The sequence below is a fragment of the Festucalex cinctus genome, chromosome 10 (assembly GCF_051991245.1).
Source record: "Festucalex cinctus isolate MCC-2025b chromosome 10, RoL_Fcin_1.0, whole genome shotgun sequence".
In the NCBI taxonomy this organism is placed as follows: domain Eukaryota; kingdom Metazoa; phylum Chordata; class Actinopteri; order Syngnathiformes; family Syngnathidae; genus Festucalex; species Festucalex cinctus.
Window position 1 is genome coordinate 24,705,305 of NC_135420.1, and position 21,536 is coordinate 24,726,840.

Genomic DNA, 21,536 nt, shown 5'->3' on the forward strand with positions numbered 1-21,536 from the left:
GATTATTTATTTGTTGGTACAAACCATAATGTTTAAGCATTTAAAAATATTAAAAACAATTTTAAAAAATAGAAACACTACAATTATGTAAGCTCCTTTTGCATCAAACAGAATCTATTATAATATATATTTATAATAATGTTTGTTTATTTATTTATTTATTTATGTTGGCAAAAACTTGAATTTGGAGTGCAGCTTCTTTTGGACCAAACAGAATTTATTATAATATATATTTATAATAATATTTATTTATTTATGTATGTTGGCAAAAACTTGAAGTTGGAGTGCAGATTGTACAGTATGACGATCATTCTTTTTTTTTTTTTTTTTTTTTGGTACAAGCAAAATATTTAAACGTAAAAACTAAATATTAAGACAAATAAAATTCTTTGAAACACTATTTATGAAAGTTTCTTTTGGATGAAACGAAATTAATTAAATTTGTTTGTTTTTTTCCATTTCAAAATGATGCAGATGTATAAATTAAAACAACTCAAAAATTAGTATTTATCTTCTTTTTTTTTTTTTGATTATGTTGATTTTGTAATTGTGGAGTGTAATAATTGCCAAGTTAAATTTTTAAAGCATTTAAACACATTTTTAAAATAATACAAACACATATTGCATTGAAATGTTATTGAAGTGTATATAAAACGTTAACGTGAAACGAGTCTCCCCAATCACGCACTCAAAGGAAAACGTTCCAGTCACACATCCGCGTTAACATCCGTCCATCCATTCATGTACACGCGTTATGTAAACATTTGCCCACTCGCACACGCAACTGAACGTGGGCCTGTGTGCATTCACACACGCGCATCAACTGTCATTGCGCAGGAGTGACTCTGCGCGGCAACAGCGGCAGCAGAAGCAGCAGGAGGACCAGGAGAGTCTCGGCGGGCATCTCCGAGGACGCTCTGGCCACTGACAGCGGCGTCTTCGAGGCCTGGGGCAGAAGGTCAGGGCGACTCAGAGCAAACATTTCCCTTCCCACCGCTAGTCTCAACATGCTATTTTGATTGATATTGTATTTGTGGAATAATAATCAAGTATATTAAGCCATCTTTTTTCATCATGCTCAGGTTGCTGCCATTTTCTTCTATACTGCCCCCTGCTGGCTACTGAAATTGATGGCAAAGTACCAGTGGGGCTGCATAGGAACACTATACTATCCGCACCCCACTGACCTGTATATATGACTGGATGGCTGATAGCCCATACATGCCAGTGCAAGCAATGGAAGTCACAGGGCGGCCATCTTGTTACTCCCACCTCGCCAGCAGACTACTCTATAAACTATACGGTATACGTACCAATGAGACATATACAGCGTGTAGGCAGTTAGTATAAGGTTGGAGGCGGGGTGGGGGGGGGGGGGGGGGGGGGGGTTGTGCCGGGTGTAAAAATAAATAAATAAATAACAACACCCTTTTTCTTTAATCGCTCAGTTCCTTAGACCCCAATATTAGATTTAGCAGAGGCATCTTTTTTTTTTTTTTTTTAAATTAGTTATAATTATTTAATAACAAAAAAATAAGTTTCCTCCAGTAGCCAACTAAACATCTTTAAGCATATCATATATACATGTATTTAAGGCAAGCTGTAAAATGTCTGAAGTCCTCTTGTTTATGTTAAACAAATTTAAAACGCCATAAATTATGCTGTTTCTACAAAGTATTGTCTCAAATATTCTCCAATTGCGATACTGTAAATGTATAAGATCGTATGCCGAGAAACATTTCTTGGGAGGAGCAATATGGCGGCCTTGCGACGCTAGCCCTTACCTGTTTTCTGGGTTTGGTCACATGATATTGATGATGCAGCACTTTAATTTCAACGTTAATTTCAGTCGACAGCAGGTGGCAGTATAGAACAAAATGGCATTATTCTGAGATTGATGAAAACAAACGAACTAATCTTCTTAGCTCTTATTCCACAAACGCAATTTCAATCTCATTCACATACCCATATTTTGGCATTTACACATGCTCATAATTTTCTTTTTTAGTTTATTTATTTTAATGTCATGTGGTCTTCCGGGAAGGTTGAAAAAAGTAACAACTCTTGACAAAAAGCAAGGAGTAAAAAAGTACAGTTAGGTTTTCAAATGTAGGGAGTAAAAGTCAAGTTGCCAGGAAAAAGAAGTACTCACAGATACGTAAAAGAAAACCAACATTTGTACTTACTGCTTTCCACCAGGACGGAGGAGCCCGAGGAGACGTCGTACCTGAAGGAGCAAACGTCGTCAGCCAGTGAGCCGCCGCAGATCCAGCTGGGACTGCTGTGAGTTTCCTTCTCGAGTCAAGTGAAAATAAAATGGGAGTGATTTAAGATGGATGCCCTTGCATGTGGGCAAGGAGAGCCAGAATCATCAATGAAATTTCAGCAGTTTATTGAGTGGGACAAGCGGCGAAGTTCTCAATCACGAAAATGCACGCAAAATCGTTGGTGACTTCCAAAGTGTCTAAATGAATCATTTCAATATACTTCATTGACAGAATGGCGCCACCAGATGGCGTCAAAGCTGCAATCCTGTTGCTGCCATGGCCTCGTCTCAAATATCAACACATGATTACTGTGCACTCCTATTGTTTGTATTTCTTATTATTATTTTTTCACCTTCACATTCTGCTTGTTGCTTACGTTGCAGGTGGGAGTCCACCTCCCAGTCCCTGCGTCTTCATCTGCTCCAGCTCAAGAATCTGAGCAAGTCCGTCGTGCGGGACGGATACAAAGTGTAAGTCCACGCACATCCACTTCGGAAAATCCTTTTAGGGGGTCGGATGAGTGTGTTTTCATGATTTGAAAAGCATTTTTACTTTCTTTTGTCCTCAAAAATATATATGTTTTTTTCAAATTTAAGTTATTTTGTTAGTTTTGATGCCCCCGTTGTGTACGTCAGCTTTGTGAAGGTGCACCTGATTCCGCTGGACGCCGGCCGGGCCTGCGCCTTCTACTGCTGCACGGCTCTGGAGCCGCAGACGCACGTCAGCTTCAACGAGGGCTTCCGCGTCCCCGTGCCCGCCGACGCCCTGGCGGGATGCGCCCTGCAGCTCTCCTTGTGCTCGCTCGGGCCGCAGGCTCAGGAGGAGCTCCTGGTGGGTTGGTGGGGATGGAAACGATAAGGGCAGTATCGTGATATCGCGATTATTAAAACTGCCGCGATATATCGTCGTCGTCATGGTGCGATATTAAAAGCAGCACAGTTAAAAAAAGTCGGGTTGATTTCCATTTGTGCAGTTCTAGCACACTCTTGTGGCTAGTTTTTTAGTGTAGTTTATTTTTCACAAGGCATGTTTTGGCCCTTCTATGTTTAAAATCCATGCTCGTTAGTAGGAGCTCTTTGTTTTTTTGTTTTTTTTTGTTTTTGTTTTTTTTGTATCGCCAAGCTCCCCACAATATCATAATTATCGTATCGTGACCTTCATATCGTGATAAGGTATCGTGATGTTTGGATATCGTTACATCCCTATAGGTTGGAGGGGGAAAAGTGGGGGGAGGGGTCTTCTCTTGTTTGCAGTCTTGCTATTTTTGTGTACGATAAACGTCACTCTATTTTGTTGTTTATTTTAGCTGTAATTCTACTATCAGCCATTAGATGGTGACAGTTACCTTGGACACTGTAAATTTGAAAACAGGAAGTATTTCAAGATCATCCTCATTTTTGTTGTAGATTATTGAATGTGAAATCATTAATCCTGCTTTTTACGCCGACAGAAATTGACAGATGTAAATTCATTTTGTAATATCCATCTTTGGCATGATTATTGAGGGATATTGTGATTATGCGTCTCTCTCTCTCTTTCTCTTCCGATGTTACCACTAGTAAAGAAATCCTCACTTTTGATTTGACCAATGGAGAATGGTTGAGTCAATCCAGAAAATGGATTCATTTGTGCGTGCGTGCAGGGAAGAGCGCAGGTGGGCCTGGCCGAGTGCGAGGGGAGTGCGGAGATGGTCTACCACTGGCTGAGGGTCCAAATGTTGGAGCTGAGGGGCCAGGGCCAGCGGCGACATCACGACGGGCCCGAGGACGAGCACAGACAGAGAGCCCCGGTAGAGATCAATTCATAATAGACAGAAAATCATGGATATGGATTGCTCACATTGTACTGGGCAGTCAAATTTCCTGTTTGATGGTTATTGTCACTGGCACACTTTTGTGGAGGAACTTAAGAAAAGGAAAAAATAAAGCAACAAGTTTGTGAAATTTTGAAGTACATAAAAACTATATCCATCTAATAGCTTTATGTATTTATTTTCATCAAATAACTGGATAATTATATTTTATTATATTAAAAAATAAAATAAATATAAGATAAAATAACAAATACATGTATTTTTTTTAATTACAGTACCGTATTTTATAAAATAATTGTTAGTCATTATTAATATTAAAAAATCCCAAATTACAGTAAAAATAAATAAATAACATTTAAATGGGTTATTTATACTGCAGCTAATTTCAGATTTCTATTTTTATTCTATTGTACACTGTTCCCTCATTTTCCGCTGGGGTTATCCATCCATCCATCCATCCATCCATTTTCTTGACCGCTTATTCCTCACAAGGGTCGCGGGGGCTGCTGGCGCCTATCTCAGCTGGCTCTGGGCAGTAGGCGGGGGACACCCTGAACTGGTTGCCAACCAATCGCAGGGCACACAGAGACGAACAACCATCCACACTCACACCGAGGGACAATTCGGAGCGCCCAATTAACCTGCCATGCATGTCTTTGGAATGTGGGAGGAGACCGGAGTACCCGGAGAAGACCCACGCGGGCACGGGGCGAACATGCAAACTCCACCCAGGAAGGTCCGAGCCTGGACTCGAACCGGAGACCTCAGAACTGGGAAGCGGACGTGCTAACCACTCGACTACCGTGACGCCTCCGCTGGGGTTATGTTCCAAAAAATACCCGCAATAAAAGAAATCTGCATTATGTTTTACATTTATTAGAAAGGTTCTAAAAAAAAAAAAAAACTCACCACACAGTTAATACACTTTTCTCATTGAAGCAATTACATTTCCTACATTTCTCTCTGGTTTAAACATTCTCAATGTCCCAAACGTCATAAATTTGATAAAATAGGCACATTACTGTGTAAAAAAAAAATTGCACACAAAAAATCTACAAGGCTGCGAAAAGTGAACCGCGTTATAGCGAGTGAACACTGAATTTAGTTTATTTCATTTTTAAAATTGACTAAAATACAAAAAAAACACAACTTTATATAATTTATAATTAAATCAATACATTTTTTTTTTTAAATAAACAAACCCAAATATTTGCCCCTCCTTGCTTTCATTGGTCACTGAGCTAAGGTCTCATGATATAAACAGATTTCTCACTGTTCCAGGAGAGCTCGTGCAGCATGTCGCCCCGCACTGACGCCGACCCGGACTCGGACCCGGACCCGCTGCTGAGGCCGCAAGCTGACTCGGTTGACAGCGGCTGCGGCAACAGCGAGCGGACGCTGGGGAAGCCGGCTGTGCTCAGGGTAAGCCGGCCGCAAAGTTATTTGTTTATTGTTAATACTTTGATCATCGAAAATCCGCACTGTGATGCGTTTTGGGCGTCCCTGCAGGTGGAGAAGGCCACCATGACGGAGGGCCACTTTGCGGAGGCGGTGCGAGTGCGGGGCAAAGAGAGGGGCGGGGCCCGCTGGGGCCACGCGGCGCCCTTCATGCGCGGCAGCACCATCGTGCGCTCGCAGACCTTCTCTCCCGGCGCTCGCAGTCAGTACGTCTGCAGGGTGAGGATCCGCAAATGCAACATGCTCTTCAAAAACAAAATCCAAATCGTGTATTAGCATTTTGTTTTTGTTCATGTGTTGCAGGGTTATTATAGTTTTGGGAATTTCCATTTTAGTTAGTTTTTATTTTGTTTTCTGGGTGGTTTTGTTAGTTTCAGTATTAGTTTTAGTAAAAAAAAAAAAAAAAAATGTGTATTACTTGTGCACAATATTTAAAAAAAAAAAATGGGAGCGATGTCATCTGAAGGTGCTTTTCTATTCGCTGCTGCTAGATGATGTCACTTCCATGTGACAACGTCCTTATTCCGGTTAATATCAAAATAAATCACATTTAAAATCATCCCCAAAGGCTCATGCATTAAATTAACTCTTTGACCGCCAAACATGTTTAATAACGATAAGTAAAATTCCTATGTATGCTGCCATAAACGTTAAATTACGTCAACTACTTTTTTTTGTTTTTTTTGTTTGTTTGTTTGTTTAAATCAATGGGAAGTGCAACGTCTAATGGAGCGGTGCCTGGTCAATGGGGTTGTGGAATCAAAAACACCCACTAGCTATGCCCAGCAGATGGCAGCACTCTTTTGGAGAAAATGTATCTTTTTACAAAAAGCTTGTTTTCGCCTTATCTTTTCAATTTCCGCTCAAAGTCACTCAAATTACCTATTTTCAAATGCTGATAACAAAAGAATGGAATAAGATAGAAGCATACTTCCTAATGGAAGAATGGATTGCGATCTTTCATTTGGTACCCACTTTGTATATATACTAAAAGTACACAATATTCTGTTTGCCTTGAAAGATGGGGATTTTTTTTGTGATTTTTTTTTTTTTTTTTTTTTTTCCTCCCCTTTCGTAACATATGGCAGTAAAAGTTAATTGCCAAAGACTAAAACAAAAACATTTTGGTTATAATTATAGTTACTTTTAGTTTTGTAAACATAAAATGTAGTTTCAGTTTTCATTTTTTTAAAACAGCATTTTTGTTTTTATTTTATTTAGTTAACGAAATAGTTTTTTGAGTTTTCGTTTTTTTTCGTTTTCGAATAACGTTGATGCGTTGCCCTTGCTGCAGTTGTACCGCAGCGACAGCGACAGCTCCACCCTGCCAAAGAAATCGCCGTTTGTCCGCAACACGCTGGAGCGCCGGACGCTGCGCTACAAGCAGCAGTCGTACCGTTCCTCGCTGGCCGAGCGGCCCACGCGCACCTCCCTGGACCTGGAGCTGGACCTCCAGGCCTGCAGGACGCGCCAGAGGCAGCTGAGCGAGGAGCTGAGCGCCCTCAGGGAGCTCAAGCTGCGTCTGGAGGAGCCGCCGCCGCCGCCGCAGCAGCGCCAGCCCGCCGAGCTGCCCCACTGGGCCCTGAGGGACGAGCGCTTCCGCTGCCTGCTCAGGGAGGCCCACAGACAGGTTAGACGCGAGCGACGATGAGACTTTTTCGGTCTGTTACTTGTTGCCGACCTACGCGCGTCGCCGCTTGCAGGCGGGACAGAGCGAGCAGGAGCAGCGTCAGGAGGAGGAGGTGGGCAGGAGGCTGAGGAAGGCGTCCAAAGAGCTGCTGCACATGAGGGGGCCGAGCCACAAGGAGCCGCTTCCCGTTCACACGTTCAGGTCGGTCAAACAAACGCGCGCCGTTGGCGTAAGCGCGACGACGTTCTTTCACGCTGAAATTTGATGACAAAGTGTACAAAAATCAAAACATGTAAAAATGTTTCTTTTGTACGGATGTGCCAAATCTCCTGGTGACATTGCCTAATGGCAGCATGTACACGTTTTTAAAAAGGGAGGGACTTAAAATTGAGCCCTGGGGAACACCACAGTCCGTGCTGTCTCATACATAACATATTGTCGCTGCTATGTGGAGAAAAACTTGGGGGGGGTTTTCCCCCTAAATTTTTAATTTTTTTGATGTCTTAAAAACACTTAAGTCGGTTTTTTTTCTTTTAATTTTTACATTTTTTGGGATGTCAGGAAAATGCCTGTTTTTAAATGTTTACATTTTTTTGGGATGTCTAAAAACGCTTATGTACATTTTCTTTTCTCCCAATTTTTACATTTTTTGGGATGTCTGCAATTTCATCCCCAAAATGTGTAAAAATGGGAAAAAATCGACATAAGTGTTTTTCACATAGCCGCGGCGATATGCCGACTAAAAACTTCATGTTTTTAAAAAAACGAAACTTAAATGCCTGAATTATCGCTAGTTGAGTCAGCAAAATTTTTTGCAGAATTGTTGGTCAGCAATTTGTGACATTGTCCGCAGAGAGAAGATGGCTTTTTTCACCAGACCAAGGTTCAACATCCACGTACCTCCTTTGCCGGCTGACGACGTGTGACGTGCGCGCCCCCGCGTCACATGACATGAAGTATTTTGTGCTACTTTCTACACACACACACGCACACACAAAAGAAGTCATGAAGCGTTTGTGTGTCATGAAGAAACTCTTCTTATTCCTGCACGAGTGTCTTGCCAGACGGGAACAAAACGTTTTCCAAAAAAGAAACACAAAAACTACTCACTGTACTGTAACTTATTTTATAGTACTTTTTCCTTGAAGGAAATTTGAAAAAAAATATCATCAAATAAAACCTGCTTCCTGCTTTTTAAGTGTATTTTGTAGCTTTGGAACAAATAGCACTTCAGTGTTTGTACTTATCCTAAAGACAATTATGTATTTACATCCAATGTCACTTTGTAATCCACTTTTATTACAGATGTCTTTTTTCGTAATTAAAATTAATATTATTTCATGTACTTTCAATATACAGATGAAACACTGTATTCAGATTGTTTTTTTGTTTTTTTTTCTAATGATGTCTGTATGAACATCTGCAGTGTTACCTCTTTTGTGAAAATAAAAACTATTAAACCACTTTTGGCCGTGCCGTGTGAACAGCAGCGTGGCCGGAGGCGGAGTTTGCCATGAGGCATGGTAGGTAATTGCTTGCTGCCCCCCTCCCCAAAACGGCCATGTATAGTAAGGTGTATATTAAGGCATTTGGTCGTTTAAAAAAAAAAACTCCTTACTTTGGTCATTTTTTTCCCCAAGAGGCCTGGTTATCTTTTTTGTTTTTGTTTTTTTGTTTTTTTAATGCCTTATTATACATGGTTTAAAAGTAAAAAAAAAAAAAAGCCTTACTATACATGGTCATTAAAAAAAAAAAGTTTTTTTTTTTTTTTTTTAAGGGCATCTTACAATACCTGGTCATCTTTTTTTTAAATACTTTACTATACATGGTCATTACATTTTTTTTATTAAAAAGCCTTAGTATACATGGTCATTATTTCTTTTAAAAAGACGCCTTATGCCATGGTCATCTTTTTAAAAAAAATGTCATTTAAAATAAACAACTTAGTATATAGTAAGGTGTTCTTTTTCTTTCTTTTTTTTGTTTCAGCATGTATAGTAAGGCTTTTTTCTTTCTTTTTTTTTAAAGACCATGTAGAGTAAGGCGTTTTTTTTTTATGACCATGTATAGTAAGGCTTTTTTTTTTTTTTAATGACCATGTAGAGTAAGGCGGGGGTTTTTTTGTTTCTTTTTTTTTTGTTTTTTTTTTTGTTTTTTTAATGACCATGTATAGTAAGGCGGGGTTTTTTTGTTTTTTTGTTTTTGTTTTTTTTTAATGACCATGTATAATAGTAAGGTTTTATTTTTGTTTGTTTTTTACTTGCTGATTAGCACTGATGAATCGCAAGACTGATTTGTTTGGTGAAAGCAGACAAAATGTCTTAACTTTTTTTTTTTCCTTCACTTGTTCTGTGTTCAGCTTCATGCACTTTTTCTGATCTTGGTTTTGTGCAAATAAAACGTTTCATCTATCCAAGATGTGGTGTGGTTTGTGTTGACGGACACTTTTTTCCCAACGCATGTCATTCCAAAGACAGCTCATTAGCAAGCCCTGGAGAAGCCTAATAACGATCCTCACCTGCTTTGGAAGATGTAGACTCGGAAACCAGGCTGGATAGTGAGTGTGCCCAGGGGACCAGGGTTAAGGAAACACATAGAAATATGTGTCTTATGTGCAGTACCACATGTCCCCAGGAGATGGCGCACTCTCTGGAAGGTTCGCATAGCTCGGTAATTGTTCAATAATGTAATAAAACAATGACCGTGTCGTTATAAGACGCGCATCATTAGCCACCAAGGAAATATAGTACAACAAAAGAAGAGGAATCGTCGACAATCCGTGTGGGCGGTCATTCAAAGTCGTGGTGAAAATTTAGAGGAAAACGGAGAAGCAACTGAGATACGATGCAATGCTGCCCTCCTGTGGATGACTGGAGTAACTGCATTCAGAGTGGGACTACGATTGCCTTGTTCGTGAGCTGTTAAAATGGGTGATGTTTGCCTTATGTCGACAACCGGACAGCTCAAACGCTTTTAGTTTTTTTGTTTTTTTTTCCCAATGACCATGTATAGTAAAGCGTTTTTTTTTTTTTTTTTTTTTGAATGACCATGTATAGTAAGGCTTTTTTTTTAAAATGACCATGTATAGTAAAGCGTTTTTTTTTTTTTTGTTTTTTTTTTTTGAATGACCATGTATAGTAAGGCTTTTTTTTTATGACCATGTATAGTAAGGCGTTTTTTTTTTATGACCATGTATAGTAAGGCGTTTTTTTGTTGTTGTTTTTTTTTTGAATGACCATGTATAGTAAGGCTTTTTTTTTTTTTTTTTTTTTTTAAATGACCATGTATAGTAAAGCGTTTTTTTTGTTTTTGTTTTTTTTATAATGACCATGTATAGTAAGGCTTTTTTTTTTTTTTTTTTTTTGAATGACCATGTATAGTAAGGCTTTTTTTTTTTTTTTTTTGGAATGACCATGTATAGTAAGCCGTTTTTTTTTGTTTTTTTTTAATGACCATGTATAATAGTAAAGTGTTTTGTTTTGTTTTGTTCTTTACTTGCTGATTAGCACTGATGAATCGCAAGACTGATGATAAGACAAAATGTCTTAACTTTTTTTTTTTCCTTCATGTTTTTTTTTTAATGACCATGTATAGTAAAGCGTTTTTTTTTTGTTTTTTTTTTGAATGACCATGTATAGTAAGGCGTTTTTTTTTTAATGACCATGTATAGTAAAGCGTTTTTGTTTTGTTTTTTTGTTTTTTTATAATGACCATGTATAGTAAGGCTTTTTTTTTTATGACCATGTATAGTAAAGCGTTTTTTTTTTATTTTTTTTATTTTTTTATAATGACCATGTATAGTAAGGCTTTTTTTTAATGACCATTAAAAAAGGCGTTTTTTTTTTACCATGTACAGTAAGGCGTTTTTTTTCCCAATGACCATGTATAGTAAGGCGTTTTTTTTTGTTTTTTGGTTTGGTTTTTTTAATGACCATGTATAATAGTAAAGTGTTTTGTTTTGTTTTGTTCTTTACTTGCTGATTAGCACTGATGAATCGCAAGACTGATTTGTTTGTTGAAAGCAGACAAAATGTCTTAACTTTTTTTTTTCCTTCATATGTTTTTTTTTTTAATGACCATGTATAGTAAGGCGTTTTTTTTTTTGTTTTTTTTTGAATGACCATGAATAGTAAAGCGTTTTTTTTTTTGTTTTTTTAATGACCATGTATAGTAAGGCGTTTTTTTTTATGACCATGTATAGTAAAGCGTTTTTTTTTTTTTTTTTTTTTTTTTTTTGAATGACCATGTATAGTAAGGCGTTTTTTGTTTTTTTTTAATGACCATGTATAGTAAGGCTTTTTATTTAAAACGACCATGTATAGTAAGGCTTTTTTTTTTTTTTTTTTTTTTTTTTAATGACCATGTATAGTAAGGCTTTTTTTTTTTTTTTTTTTTTATAATGACCATGTATAGTAAGGCTTTTTTTTTTTTTTTTTTTTTTGAATGACTATGTATAGTAAGGCTTTTTTTTTTAATGACCATGTATAGTAAGGCGGGTTTTTTTTGTTTTTGTTTTTTGGAATGACCATGTATAGTAAGGCTTTTTTTTTTTTTTTTTTTGGAATGACCATGTATAGTAAGGCGTTTTTGTTTTTTGTTTTTTTTTAATGACCATGTATAGTAAGGCTTTTTTTTTTTTTTTTTTTTGGAATGACCATGTATAGTAAGGCGTTTTTTTTTTTTTTTTTTTTTTGGAATGACCATGTATAGTAAGGCGTTTTTGTTTTTTTTGTTTTTTGGAATGACCATGTATAGTAAGGCGGTTTTTTTTTTGGTTTTTTTTAATGACCATGTATAGTAAGGCTTTTTTTTTTTTTGACCATGTATAGTAAGGCGGTTTTTTTTGTTTGTTTTTTGAATGACCATGTATAGTAAGGCGTTTTTTTTTTGTTTGTTTTTTTGTTTTGTTTTTTTAATGACCATGGATAGTAAGGCGTTTTTTTTTTGTTTTTTTTTAATGACCATGTATAGTAAGGCTTTTTTTTTAATGACCATGTATAGTAAGGCGTTTTTTTTTGTTTTTGTTTTTTGGAATGACCATGTATAGTAAGGCGTTTTTGTTTTTTGTTTTTTTTGGAATGACCATGTATAGTAAGGCGTTTTTGTTTTTTGTTTTTTTTTAATGACCATGTATAGTAAGGCGTTTTTGTTTTTTGGTTTTTTTTAATGACCATGTATAGTAAGGCTTTTTTTTTTTTTGACCATGTATAGTAAGGCGTTTTTTTTTGTTTGTTTTTTGAATGACCATGTATAGTAAGGCGTTTTTTTTTGTTTTTTTTTTTGTTTTGTTTTTTTAATGACCATGGATAGTAAGGCGTTTTTTTTTTGTTTTTTTTTAATGACCATGTATAGTAAGGCTTTTTTTTTAATGACCATGAATAGTAAGGCGTTTTTTTTTGTTTTTGTTTTTTGGAATGACCATGCATAGTAAGGCGTTTTTGTTTTTTTTGTTTTTTTAATGACCATGTATAGTAAGGCGTTTTTTTTTTTTTTTTTTTGGGAATGACCATGTATAGTAAGGCGTTTTTTTTTTTGTTTTTTTTTTTTGAATGACCATGTATAGTAAGGCGTTTTTTTTTGTTTTTTTTTTAATGACCATGTATAGTAAGGCGTTTTTTTTTGTTTTTTTTTGAATGACCATGTATAGTAAGGCGTTTTTTTTTGTTTTTTTTTTAATGACCATGTATAGTAAGGCGTTTTTTTTTTTGTTTTTTTTTTTGAATGACCATGTATAGTAAGGCGTTTTTTTTTTTTGTTTTTTTTTTTAATGACCATGGATAGTAAGGCGTTTTTTTTTTGTTTTTTTTTAATGACCATGTATAGTAAGGCTTTTTTTTTTTTATGACCATGTATAGTAAAGCGTTTTTTGTTGTTGTTTTTTTTGTTTTTTATAATGACCATGTATAGTAAGGCTTTTTTTTTAATGACCATTAAAAAAAGGCGTTTTTTTTTTTACCACGTACAGTAAGGCGTTTTTTTTCCCAATGACCATGTATAGTAAGGCGTTTTTTTTTGTTTTTTGGTTTGTTTTTTTTAATGGCCATGTATAATAGTAAAGTGTTTTGTTTTGTTTTGTGCTTTACTTGCTGATTAGCACTGATGAATCGCAAGACTGATTTGTTTGTTGAAAGCAGACAAAATGTCTTAACTTTTTTTTTTTCCTTCATATGTTTTTTTTTTATGACCATGTATAGTAAGGCGGGTTTTTTTTGTTTTTTTTTGACCATGTATAGTCAGGCGTTTTTTTTTTATGACCATGTATAGTAAAGCGTTTTTTTTTTTGTTTTTTTTTGTTTTTTTGAATGACCATGTATAGTAAGGCGTGTAATTTTTATTTTTTATGACCATGTATAGTAAAGCGTTTAATTTTTATTTTTTATGACCATGTATAGTAAGGCGTTTTTTTGTTTTGTTTTTTTGAATGACCGTGTATAGTAAGGCGTTTTTTTTTGTTTTTTTTTTTGTTTTGTTTTTTTAATGACCATGGATAGTAAGGCGTTTTTTTTTTGTTTTTTTTTAATGACCATGTATAGTAAGGCTTTTTTTTTAATGACCATGTATAGTAAGGCGTTTTTTTTTGTTTTTGTTTTTTGGAATGACCATGTATAGTAAGGCGTTTTTGTTTTTTGTTTTTTTTGGAATGACCATGTATAGTAAGGCGTTTTTGTTTTTTGTTTTTTTTTAATGACCATGTATAGTAAGGCGTTTTTTTTTTTTTTTTTTTGGGAATGACCATGTATAGTAAGGCGTTTTTTTTTTTTTTTTTTTTTTGAATGACCATGTATAGTAAGGCGTTTTTTTTTGTTTTTTTTTTAATGACCATGTATAGTAAGGCTTTTTTTTTTTTGACCATGTATAGTAAGGCGTTTTTTTTTGTTTTTTTTTGAATGACCATGTATAGTAAGGCGTTTTTTTTTTTTTTTTTTTTTTTTAATGACCATGGATAGTAAGGCGTTTTTTTTTGTTTTTTTTTTAATGACCATGTATAGTAAGGCTTTTTTTTTTTATGACCATGTATAGTAAAGCGTTTTTTGTTGTTGTTTTTTTTGTTTTTTATAATGACCATGTATAGTAAGGCTTTTTTTTTAATGACCATTAAAAAAAGGCGTTTTTTTTTTTACCACGTACAGTAAGGCGTTTTTTTTCCCAATGACCATGTATAGTAAGGCGTTTTTTTTTGTTTTTTGGTTTGTTTTTTTTAATGGCCATGTATAATAGTAAAGTGTTTTGTTTTGTTTTGTGCTTTACTTGCTGATTAGCACTGATGAATCGCAAGACTGATTTGTTTGTTGAAAGCAGACAAAATGTCTTAACTTTTTTTTTTTCCTTCATATGTTTTTTTTTTATGACCATGTATAGTAAGGCGGGTTTTTTTATGACCATGTATAGTAAAGCGTTTTTTTTTTGTTTTTTTTTTGTTTTTTTGAATGACCATGTATAGTAAGGCGTTTAATTTTTATTTTTTAGGACCATGTATAGTAAGGCGTTTTTTTGTTTTGTTTTTTTGAATGACCGTGTATAGTAAGGCTTTTAATGACCATTAAAAAAGGCGTTTTGTTTTTTTACCATGTATAGTAAGGCGTTGTTTTTTTTTTGTTTTTGTTTTTGTTTTTAATGACCATGTATAATAGTAAAGTGTTTTGTTTTGTTTTGTTCTTTACTTGCTGATTAGCACTGATGAATCGCAAGACTGATTTGTTTGTTGAAAGCAGACAAAATGTCTTAACTTCTGTGTTCACCTTCATGCACTTTTTCTGATCTTGGTTTTGTGCAAATAAAACGTTTTATCTATCCAAGATGTGGTGTGGTTTGTGTTGACCAACACTTTCTTTCCCAGCACATGTCATTCCAATGACAGCACATCAGCAAGCCCTGGAGAAGCCTGATAACGATCCTCACCTGCTTTGGAAGATGGAGACACGGAAACCAGGCTGGATAGTGTGCCCAGGAAACACTGCTCTTGGCCATTGAGTTCAAAAGTTGTCGGGAAAAAAGTCCACATAGAAATTGGTGTCTTATGTGCAGTACCACATGCCCCCAGAAGATGGCGCACTCTCTGGAAGGTTAGTATAGCTCGGTATTTGTTCAATAATGTGATAAAACAATGATCGTGCCGTTATAAGACGCGCATCATTAAAGCCTCCAAGGAAATATAGTTTAATAAAACAAGAAGAATCGTCGACAATCCATGCGGACGGTCAATCAAAGTCGTGGTGAAAATTTAGAGGAAAACGGAGAAGCAACTGCGATACGATGCAATGCTGCCCTCCTGTGGATGACTGGAGTAACTGCATTCAGAGTGGGACTACGATTGCCTTGTTCGTGAGCTGTTAAAATGGGCGATGTTTGCCTTGTGTAGACAACCGGACAGCTCAAACGCTTTTACGCCGTGTTGGTCCCGCTTCCCGACAGGACCCATGCAGCCTGCGCTCACCTGCTTTGAAAAGTCAAGTCGTGTTCCGATGGATTGATCCGCTCGTTTATCAAAACGATCCATATATTTGCTCTCACATATCCACCAACACCATTTAGGGAGTGAATGTTATTTTATTTTATTTTTTTAATAGGTTTTTATTTTTATTTTTTTAAAGTTTTAAATATCCAAAAGCTTTTTAGGTTACGTTTGTCTTTTTCTCCCCTCTTTACCAGCCAAATGTGTTTTGTTTTTTAATATTATTTTTTTCCCCTCCTTTGATAATCATGTTTATTTTTGTTAAAAAAAAAAAAAAAAGTTTTCAAATTGTGTACATTTACATTTTTTAAATCCAAAAATGATTGTATTTCCTACATTTTTTATTTAAAAAAAAAGAAAAAGAAAAAATGTTTACTGTAATGTGAGATTTCATTCAAGAGTTCAAAACAAAACAATGTATAAAAAATAAAAAAATCTTTAAAAATAAATTTCAATGCAAAATTCCATGAACTTATGAGCCCTTTGTCCTTCCCATCAAAAAAATGTCTTTATCTTTTTTTTTTGGCACTCCTGCTGAAATTCAAGGAAGCTCAGTGACATGCTGGGACGTCCTCCTCAAACCAACCAGAATGTTCGACCATTTCACCATGACATGACGTCACACATGCTTGAATGATATTGACAACTTTCGCATTTGGAGTTTTTTTTTTGTTTTTTTTTCCCCCAAATCACTTTCCGCCACCCAGAAAGCGCCGATTGTTTCCCAGCATGCTCGACAACGTCTATATGGGGATGGACACGATGGTGGGCAGTTCTCCGATGGGTGGCGGATTGTATTTCTCGACCCTCATCAGCCGTCGCAGGATGTCGTCGCGGTCGCGCGGCCAACCGTACACGTGCGTGTTCAGCAGCCAGTTGGGGACGTGACGCTGCGGGAAACACAAACATGGAGGGGCTTTCACTTCTTTCTATTGCTATGACAGATACAAACGTTGATGTACTTTGTCTTGTTCTACGTTAACAATGGGGTGCCACAAGGCTCCGCCTGGGGCCCGTTGCTATTGTGTGAAATACATTTGATCACTATTATGGGAGATGACGCCATTATTTGTTGCTAAAAAATGGGTCGATTTTAAAAGCCATCCATCCATTTTCTTGACCGCGCTTAACTCATTCACTGCCATTGACGGAAAAAGACGTCAAATGATGCATTTTTTTTACTGGTCTGGCAAATGAATGTGTTAATAAATAACTAAAAAAAAAAAAATCAAATTGGCCCTTGCAGCTTTTTATTTTTCTGTATGTGGCCCTCAGAGGAAAAAGTTTGGAAACCCCTGCTGTACATTATATCAACAATTTATAATTGCTTCATTGATTTTTACCATGTTTAAACAACGGCAGTGAATGAGTTAAGTGTCACGGGGGGTGCTGGAGCCTATCCCAGCTGGCTTTGGCCAATAGGCGGGGTACACCCTGGAGTGGTTGCCAGCCAATCGCAGATTTTAAAAGCTAATTATCAGTCAATTAAATCAAATCGTTCAGGCCCTACTTCTAATCTATTCGTCTTACCTTTTTCGCACCAGGGAACAAAATGGGAATGAAGCGGAAATTCTTGCTTCCGTTCTGGATGAACTCATTCTGAAGCTGAACGAAAGAAGAAGCCACGCCGTCAACGAGAAGCTAACGAGTGGAAAGTTTCTGTCGGCTACGGTTTTCCTGACCTGTTTGTGGATGTAGACGGTGTTGCACATCCTCTCGTCGTTGTCGGCGGTGACGTGTGAGGCGGTGACTGTCTCGTGATACTTGGGGCTGATGATGATGATGATCAGGTACTCTTTCTGAAAGGGGCCAGACGACACCGGTCAGTTTGCACACCTCACCAAAACGGCAAAAGGTGGCGGCGATTTTAACCATTTCTTTTTTTTTTTTGTTACCTCGCTGAGGTAGCGCTCCATGAAGTCGATCTTGCTGATGCTACTGAACTGCTGCTCGAATATGTCAATCTGAAAGCGGCACAAGTTGAGAAGCACGGCGTCACAAAAAAACAAAAAACAAAAATCCATTAACGGGAATCGTTTTCCAATCTCGTACGTGCGTGTCGAAGCCGTTGTGTCGCAGCAGTGCCACAAACTTGATGATCTCGTTGACGTGCGCGTCGTCGTCCGCCTCGTAGGTGACGAACACCCTCCCTGCGCGCGCGCGGAGTAAACGTTAAAAGACGCGCTTCCCTTCCGAGCGGCGTTTCCACTTACTTTGATCCAAGGACAACGGCATGCTGGGCGTCGGCGGCTTCTCGGCGGCTGCAACGCTGCGGCCCCTGCCGGAGGAAAAACACAAAAAAAACTAAATGGTATCATATCTATCAATCTATCTTCAGTATCTAGCTAGAGGATCCAAAAAAAAAAAGAGGGTGGATTAAACATTTCTAGCTACGCAAAGACACAAATTTGCAGTTAATGATTCAGTTTCAAAAATAAAAATAGTTTCATCCACTTGTTGCTTAGCGTCAAGGTCCAATTTGTGAAAACATCACATTAAATTAATGGTTCTTAAGTGTGGTCAGTCGACTACCAATTGTTCTTGTTGTGGTTCAGAATGTCAAGTTGTACATTATATCAACACTTTATAATTGCTTCATTGATTTTTACCATGTTTAACTCATTCACTGCCATTGACGGAAAAAGACGTCAAATGATGCATTTTTTTTTTTTTTTTTTTTGCTGGTCTGGCAATGAATGTGTTAATAAATAACTTTAAAAAAAAATAATCAAAGTGGCCCTTGCAGCTTTCTATTTTTCTGTATGTGGCCCTCAGAGGAAAAAAAGTTTGGACAACCCTGCTCTACAGTCTCTCTCTCTCTCTCATCCATCCATCCATCTGTCTACATCTATCTGTTTGAGTCTGTCCATCCATCCATCTCTATATTGATCTATTTCTGTCTGTCCATCCATCTAGCTAGCGATCCATCCATCCATCCATGGTAGTAAACTTTCTATAGTGAAGGTATCTGTCTGTCTTTCTACGTTATCTCTGGTTTCTTTCGTGAGTGGAAAGAATTCAAAAGTAAAATCCGAACTCACGTGGGAGTGAATCGGCCCCAGGGGGATCTGCAGTCACCTGCACGTGGACGACACAACCAAAAGTCGAGAAGAGCGCCGTAAAACCGGGGCGGCAATAACAAGCGGAGACTCACAGTGCTGGGGGGCGCAAGCGGCTCGGTTCCGAGGCCACGGCAGCTTGACGGGCCCCCCGGCCGGGGCGTCGGCGGGACACGGGGCCCAGCAGGCGGCCCCCGGCGGCGAGCACATGTACGGCGACAGCGTGCGGTGCCGGCTGGGCGGCTCCGAGCGCAGCGAGCACGGCTGCTCCAGGCTCAACTTGTGCCCGGACCGGAAGCTCTCGCCGCAGCAGCTGCAGAGTTCTTTGCGGTCCGACCCGGACGGAGGTCCGCTGCTGGGATCCCCCGACCAGTCGGCGGAGAAAGCGGGCTGCCGCGGCCAGCTGCCGTCCGCCAGGCTCGGAAAGGGAGTGGGCGGGAAGGAACGGTAGCTCAGGTCGGGACAGGAGTGCTCATCCGGCTCGCGGTCCCGGTCCTGTTCCTGCTCCAAACTCGGCGTGCCGAGCCGGGAGGAGGCGTGGTCGTAAAGCGGCGCCGAGTTCGGTTTGGAGGCGACGCTCGCTTCTCGCTGTTCGCCGCTCATGGTCTCATCGTCCTCTTGGGGCGTGTTGCTGTTGCCCACCAACCAACTGGTCAGGAACACGGTTACGTCAACCACTTCGACAATTAAACCCATTTAGACTGTCAGGAGGACAAAAAAAAAGGACTGCTGGGGTCCATTTTTGTTCTCCAAGGTACAGTTTTTGTGATGTACAATACAGGGTTTACAATTGAACACCTCGGTACAATTACATTTTGTGTTTACTGTTAGAAAAGATACATAAATACATTTATCACACATTATAGCAGTTCTAATGTACAATAAAATATTTTTCATTGGACGAATATGTTTACCAAATTCAAATGTGGTTTCAGCTTTTAGTTCATTGATACGTAATTTTATAGTAATTCATGAAGTTACAGTGACAGTGTGACGCGTTGAGTCCATTTTTGTTGAGGTCATTTTCTGCCACTCGATGGCATTCGTGTTTCATGTTGGATATTGACAGGAACAGGTTTTTTTTCCTTTTCAAATTCACCAGTCCACACAAATATATATATATATATATATATATATATATATATCACTTTAATTATTGCTAAATTGTGTTATAGTGACTCTTAATGTCATTTAAAGCATTAAGTTTAGCCAAATCCATTTAACAGTTCTCGTCTAATGTTACATTATTAGCAATAAGATTTTGTTGGCACTTTGGTAAACAAGCATTTTAAAAGCATGTTCGTGTATATAACTCACCTATTTGGATATTTGCAAGCTGGCAGCATGATTGCGCCTCCTCACATCCATGTGTGTGTTCACACTGCACTTCACACAAAAGCAAAAGTAATTTTTCAGTTTATGTTGTATGGTCTAGCATAAAAAAAAATAAATAAAAAAAAATGCAATACGAATCGCGCCAGTATCACAGTGTTATCACTCTTAAGCAACAAATATTTAAAAAGAGACAATATAACAATACTCACAGGGATATTATCCTTGGTGAAAAATGACTAATATTACTCTTCCCCCCCCCCAATATATATATATATATATATGTATGTATGTAATTTGTCTTGGGGCAAAGTTGTGTGGTTGTTTTCGATATATTATTCTCGAATTGTTGTTGTAAGTTTTGCCAGTCAACCACCCCCACCATCACACAGAATGGAAGGATTGTGCCCTCAAAGATAGAAAGACAAGAAGATACAAACACGCTCAGGGACTTTCTGCGTGTATTTGAAGTTGTTGACACACTTGGCCCACGTGCGATGAAGTCCATTACAAAACACTTTTAAGTCGTTTGATAAGAACCACGCGCACAGGTAAACGTGTTATTTAATGGTTAAAAGTAAAGTTATTTGCTATCTCGAGTGGTCGAATCCCCAATCGAGCCTATTTTGTCACATTGTCTTATTAAATTACATGTAAAGTGACATTTAAAATGACATTTGCGGTTACGTATGTGACCTCAATCTTTTTCCTTCGTTCAAGTGCTTACTAGAAACGTTCCAGAAGGTTCTCTCTGTTATTACGATATTTTACAACTTTTTTTCCCCCCCTTTTAAACCTGTGAGGTTACAGTGGCATAAACTACAAGGCGTTTTTTTTTGTTTGTTTGTTTGTTTGAAAACTTATCTTACCGTCGTTCCGAGCCTGTGGCGGTTGTAAGAATTCTTACCGGCGATGCCGGAATCTCCCTCGCGTGGAAAACGATCTCGTCTGGCGGCTACTTTGTGGGGAACGTTCCGCTGTGTGGTCTTCAGTCTCCCGGCTCACGTCGGCGATGTTTGCTCGCTTCAATCTTGATGTGAGGTGAGGTGAGGTGCACTCGCTTGCCTGTGGCATTCCGCCAAGTCACGCCTGCCGCCTCCTCTCGCGCAGTGTCAGACTCCATTTTACACAACACGTGGGCCTATAATCTGGAATTCTGGATGCATGCATGCATGGGGCTGCTACCATTATACATATTTTTGGTCCTTTATTAGGAACGTATCCATCATACATAATAAACACATTAAAAGATTAAACCAGGGGTGTCAAACTCATATTAACTCAGGGGCCACATGGAGGTAAATATATTATTAAGTGGGCCGAATCGGTAAAATAATGGTATATAACTTAAAATCAATTGCGGCATTTATGCGCAAAATTTCGTGGACCAGCCCCAAATTACGGAGTTCAACTGTCATTATATTGTTTAAAAAAATAACACTAATGCAAATGAAACGTGGCAACATATTGCCTGTATGAGTTCTGGGCGTATTAAATCTACCTGTTTTGCATATATATAGTTCCC

General features: G+C 37.9%; 2 protein-coding genes across 13 annotated transcripts in view; one reads left to right on the top strand and one right to left on the bottom strand.

Moving 5' to 3' along the window:
* wwc3 (WWC family member 3) overlaps nucleotides 1–8,632 on the top strand; it is a 30,871-nt gene extending 22,239 nt beyond the window's left edge. For all 3 annotated transcript variants that reach the window (XM_077534828.1, XM_077534826.1, XM_077534827.1), the window contains 10 exons: nucleotides 838–958; nucleotides 2,200–2,283; nucleotides 2,651–2,737; nucleotides 2,903–3,098; nucleotides 3,910–4,056; nucleotides 5,362–5,502; nucleotides 5,590–5,757; nucleotides 6,833–7,168; nucleotides 7,242–7,369; nucleotides 8,022–8,632. In XM_077534828.1, the coding sequence (XP_077390954.1) occupies nucleotides 838–958; nucleotides 2,200–2,283; nucleotides 2,651–2,737; nucleotides 2,903–3,098; nucleotides 3,910–4,056; nucleotides 5,362–5,502; nucleotides 5,590–5,757; nucleotides 6,833–7,168; nucleotides 7,242–7,369; nucleotides 8,022–8,094 (1,481 nt within the window). In that variant the 3' untranslated portion in view covers nucleotides 8,095–8,632. The remainder of the gene's footprint in view (nucleotides 1–837; nucleotides 959–2,199; nucleotides 2,284–2,650; nucleotides 2,738–2,902; nucleotides 3,099–3,909; nucleotides 4,057–5,361; nucleotides 5,503–5,589; nucleotides 5,758–6,832; nucleotides 7,169–7,241; nucleotides 7,370–8,021) is intronic.
* Nucleotides 8,633–15,886: 7,254 nt separating this feature from the next.
* traf3ip2l (TRAF3 interacting protein 2-like) lies at nucleotides 15,887–21,196 on the bottom strand. 10 transcript variants are annotated; one of them, XM_077534116.1, is made up of 10 exons: nucleotides 20,919–21,196; nucleotides 19,997–20,060; nucleotides 18,775–19,310; nucleotides 18,662–18,698; nucleotides 17,834–17,898; nucleotides 17,673–17,770; nucleotides 17,516–17,584; nucleotides 17,303–17,419; nucleotides 17,151–17,225; nucleotides 15,887–16,510 (listed from the first exon to the last, which is right to left on the bottom strand). In XM_077534116.1, the coding sequence occupies exons 2-10, from the start codon at nucleotides 20,023–20,025 to the stop codon at nucleotides 16,364–16,366; spliced, it is 1,173 nt and encodes a 390-aa protein (XP_077390242.1). In that variant the 5' UTR covers nucleotides 20,026–20,060; nucleotides 20,919–21,196; the 3' UTR covers nucleotides 15,887–16,363. The 10 variants fall into 10 exon arrangements, with proteins under 10 accessions (XP_077390242.1, XP_077390234.1, XP_077390233.1 ...); XM_077534108.1 differs by having other exon boundaries at nucleotides 18,775–19,380; XM_077534107.1 differs by having other exon boundaries at nucleotides 18,775–19,380; nucleotides 19,997–20,065.
* Nucleotides 21,197–21,536: the final 340 nt, after the last annotated feature.

Coding starts and splice junctions, on each gene's coding strand:
- traf3ip2l (XM_077534108.1), bottom strand. CDS start 19,375: ATGGGTTTAATTGTCGAAGTGGTTGACGTAACCGTGTTCCTGACCAGT. Junction 17,899..18,661: donor TGGGGCCGATTCACTCCCAC/GTGAGTTCGGAT, acceptor TTCCTCCGGCAG/GGGCCGCAGCGTTGCAGCCG. Junction 17,420..17,515: donor TGGAGCGCTACCTCAGCGAG/GTAACAAAAAAA, acceptor GGCCCCTTTCAG/AAAGAGTACCTGATCATCAT.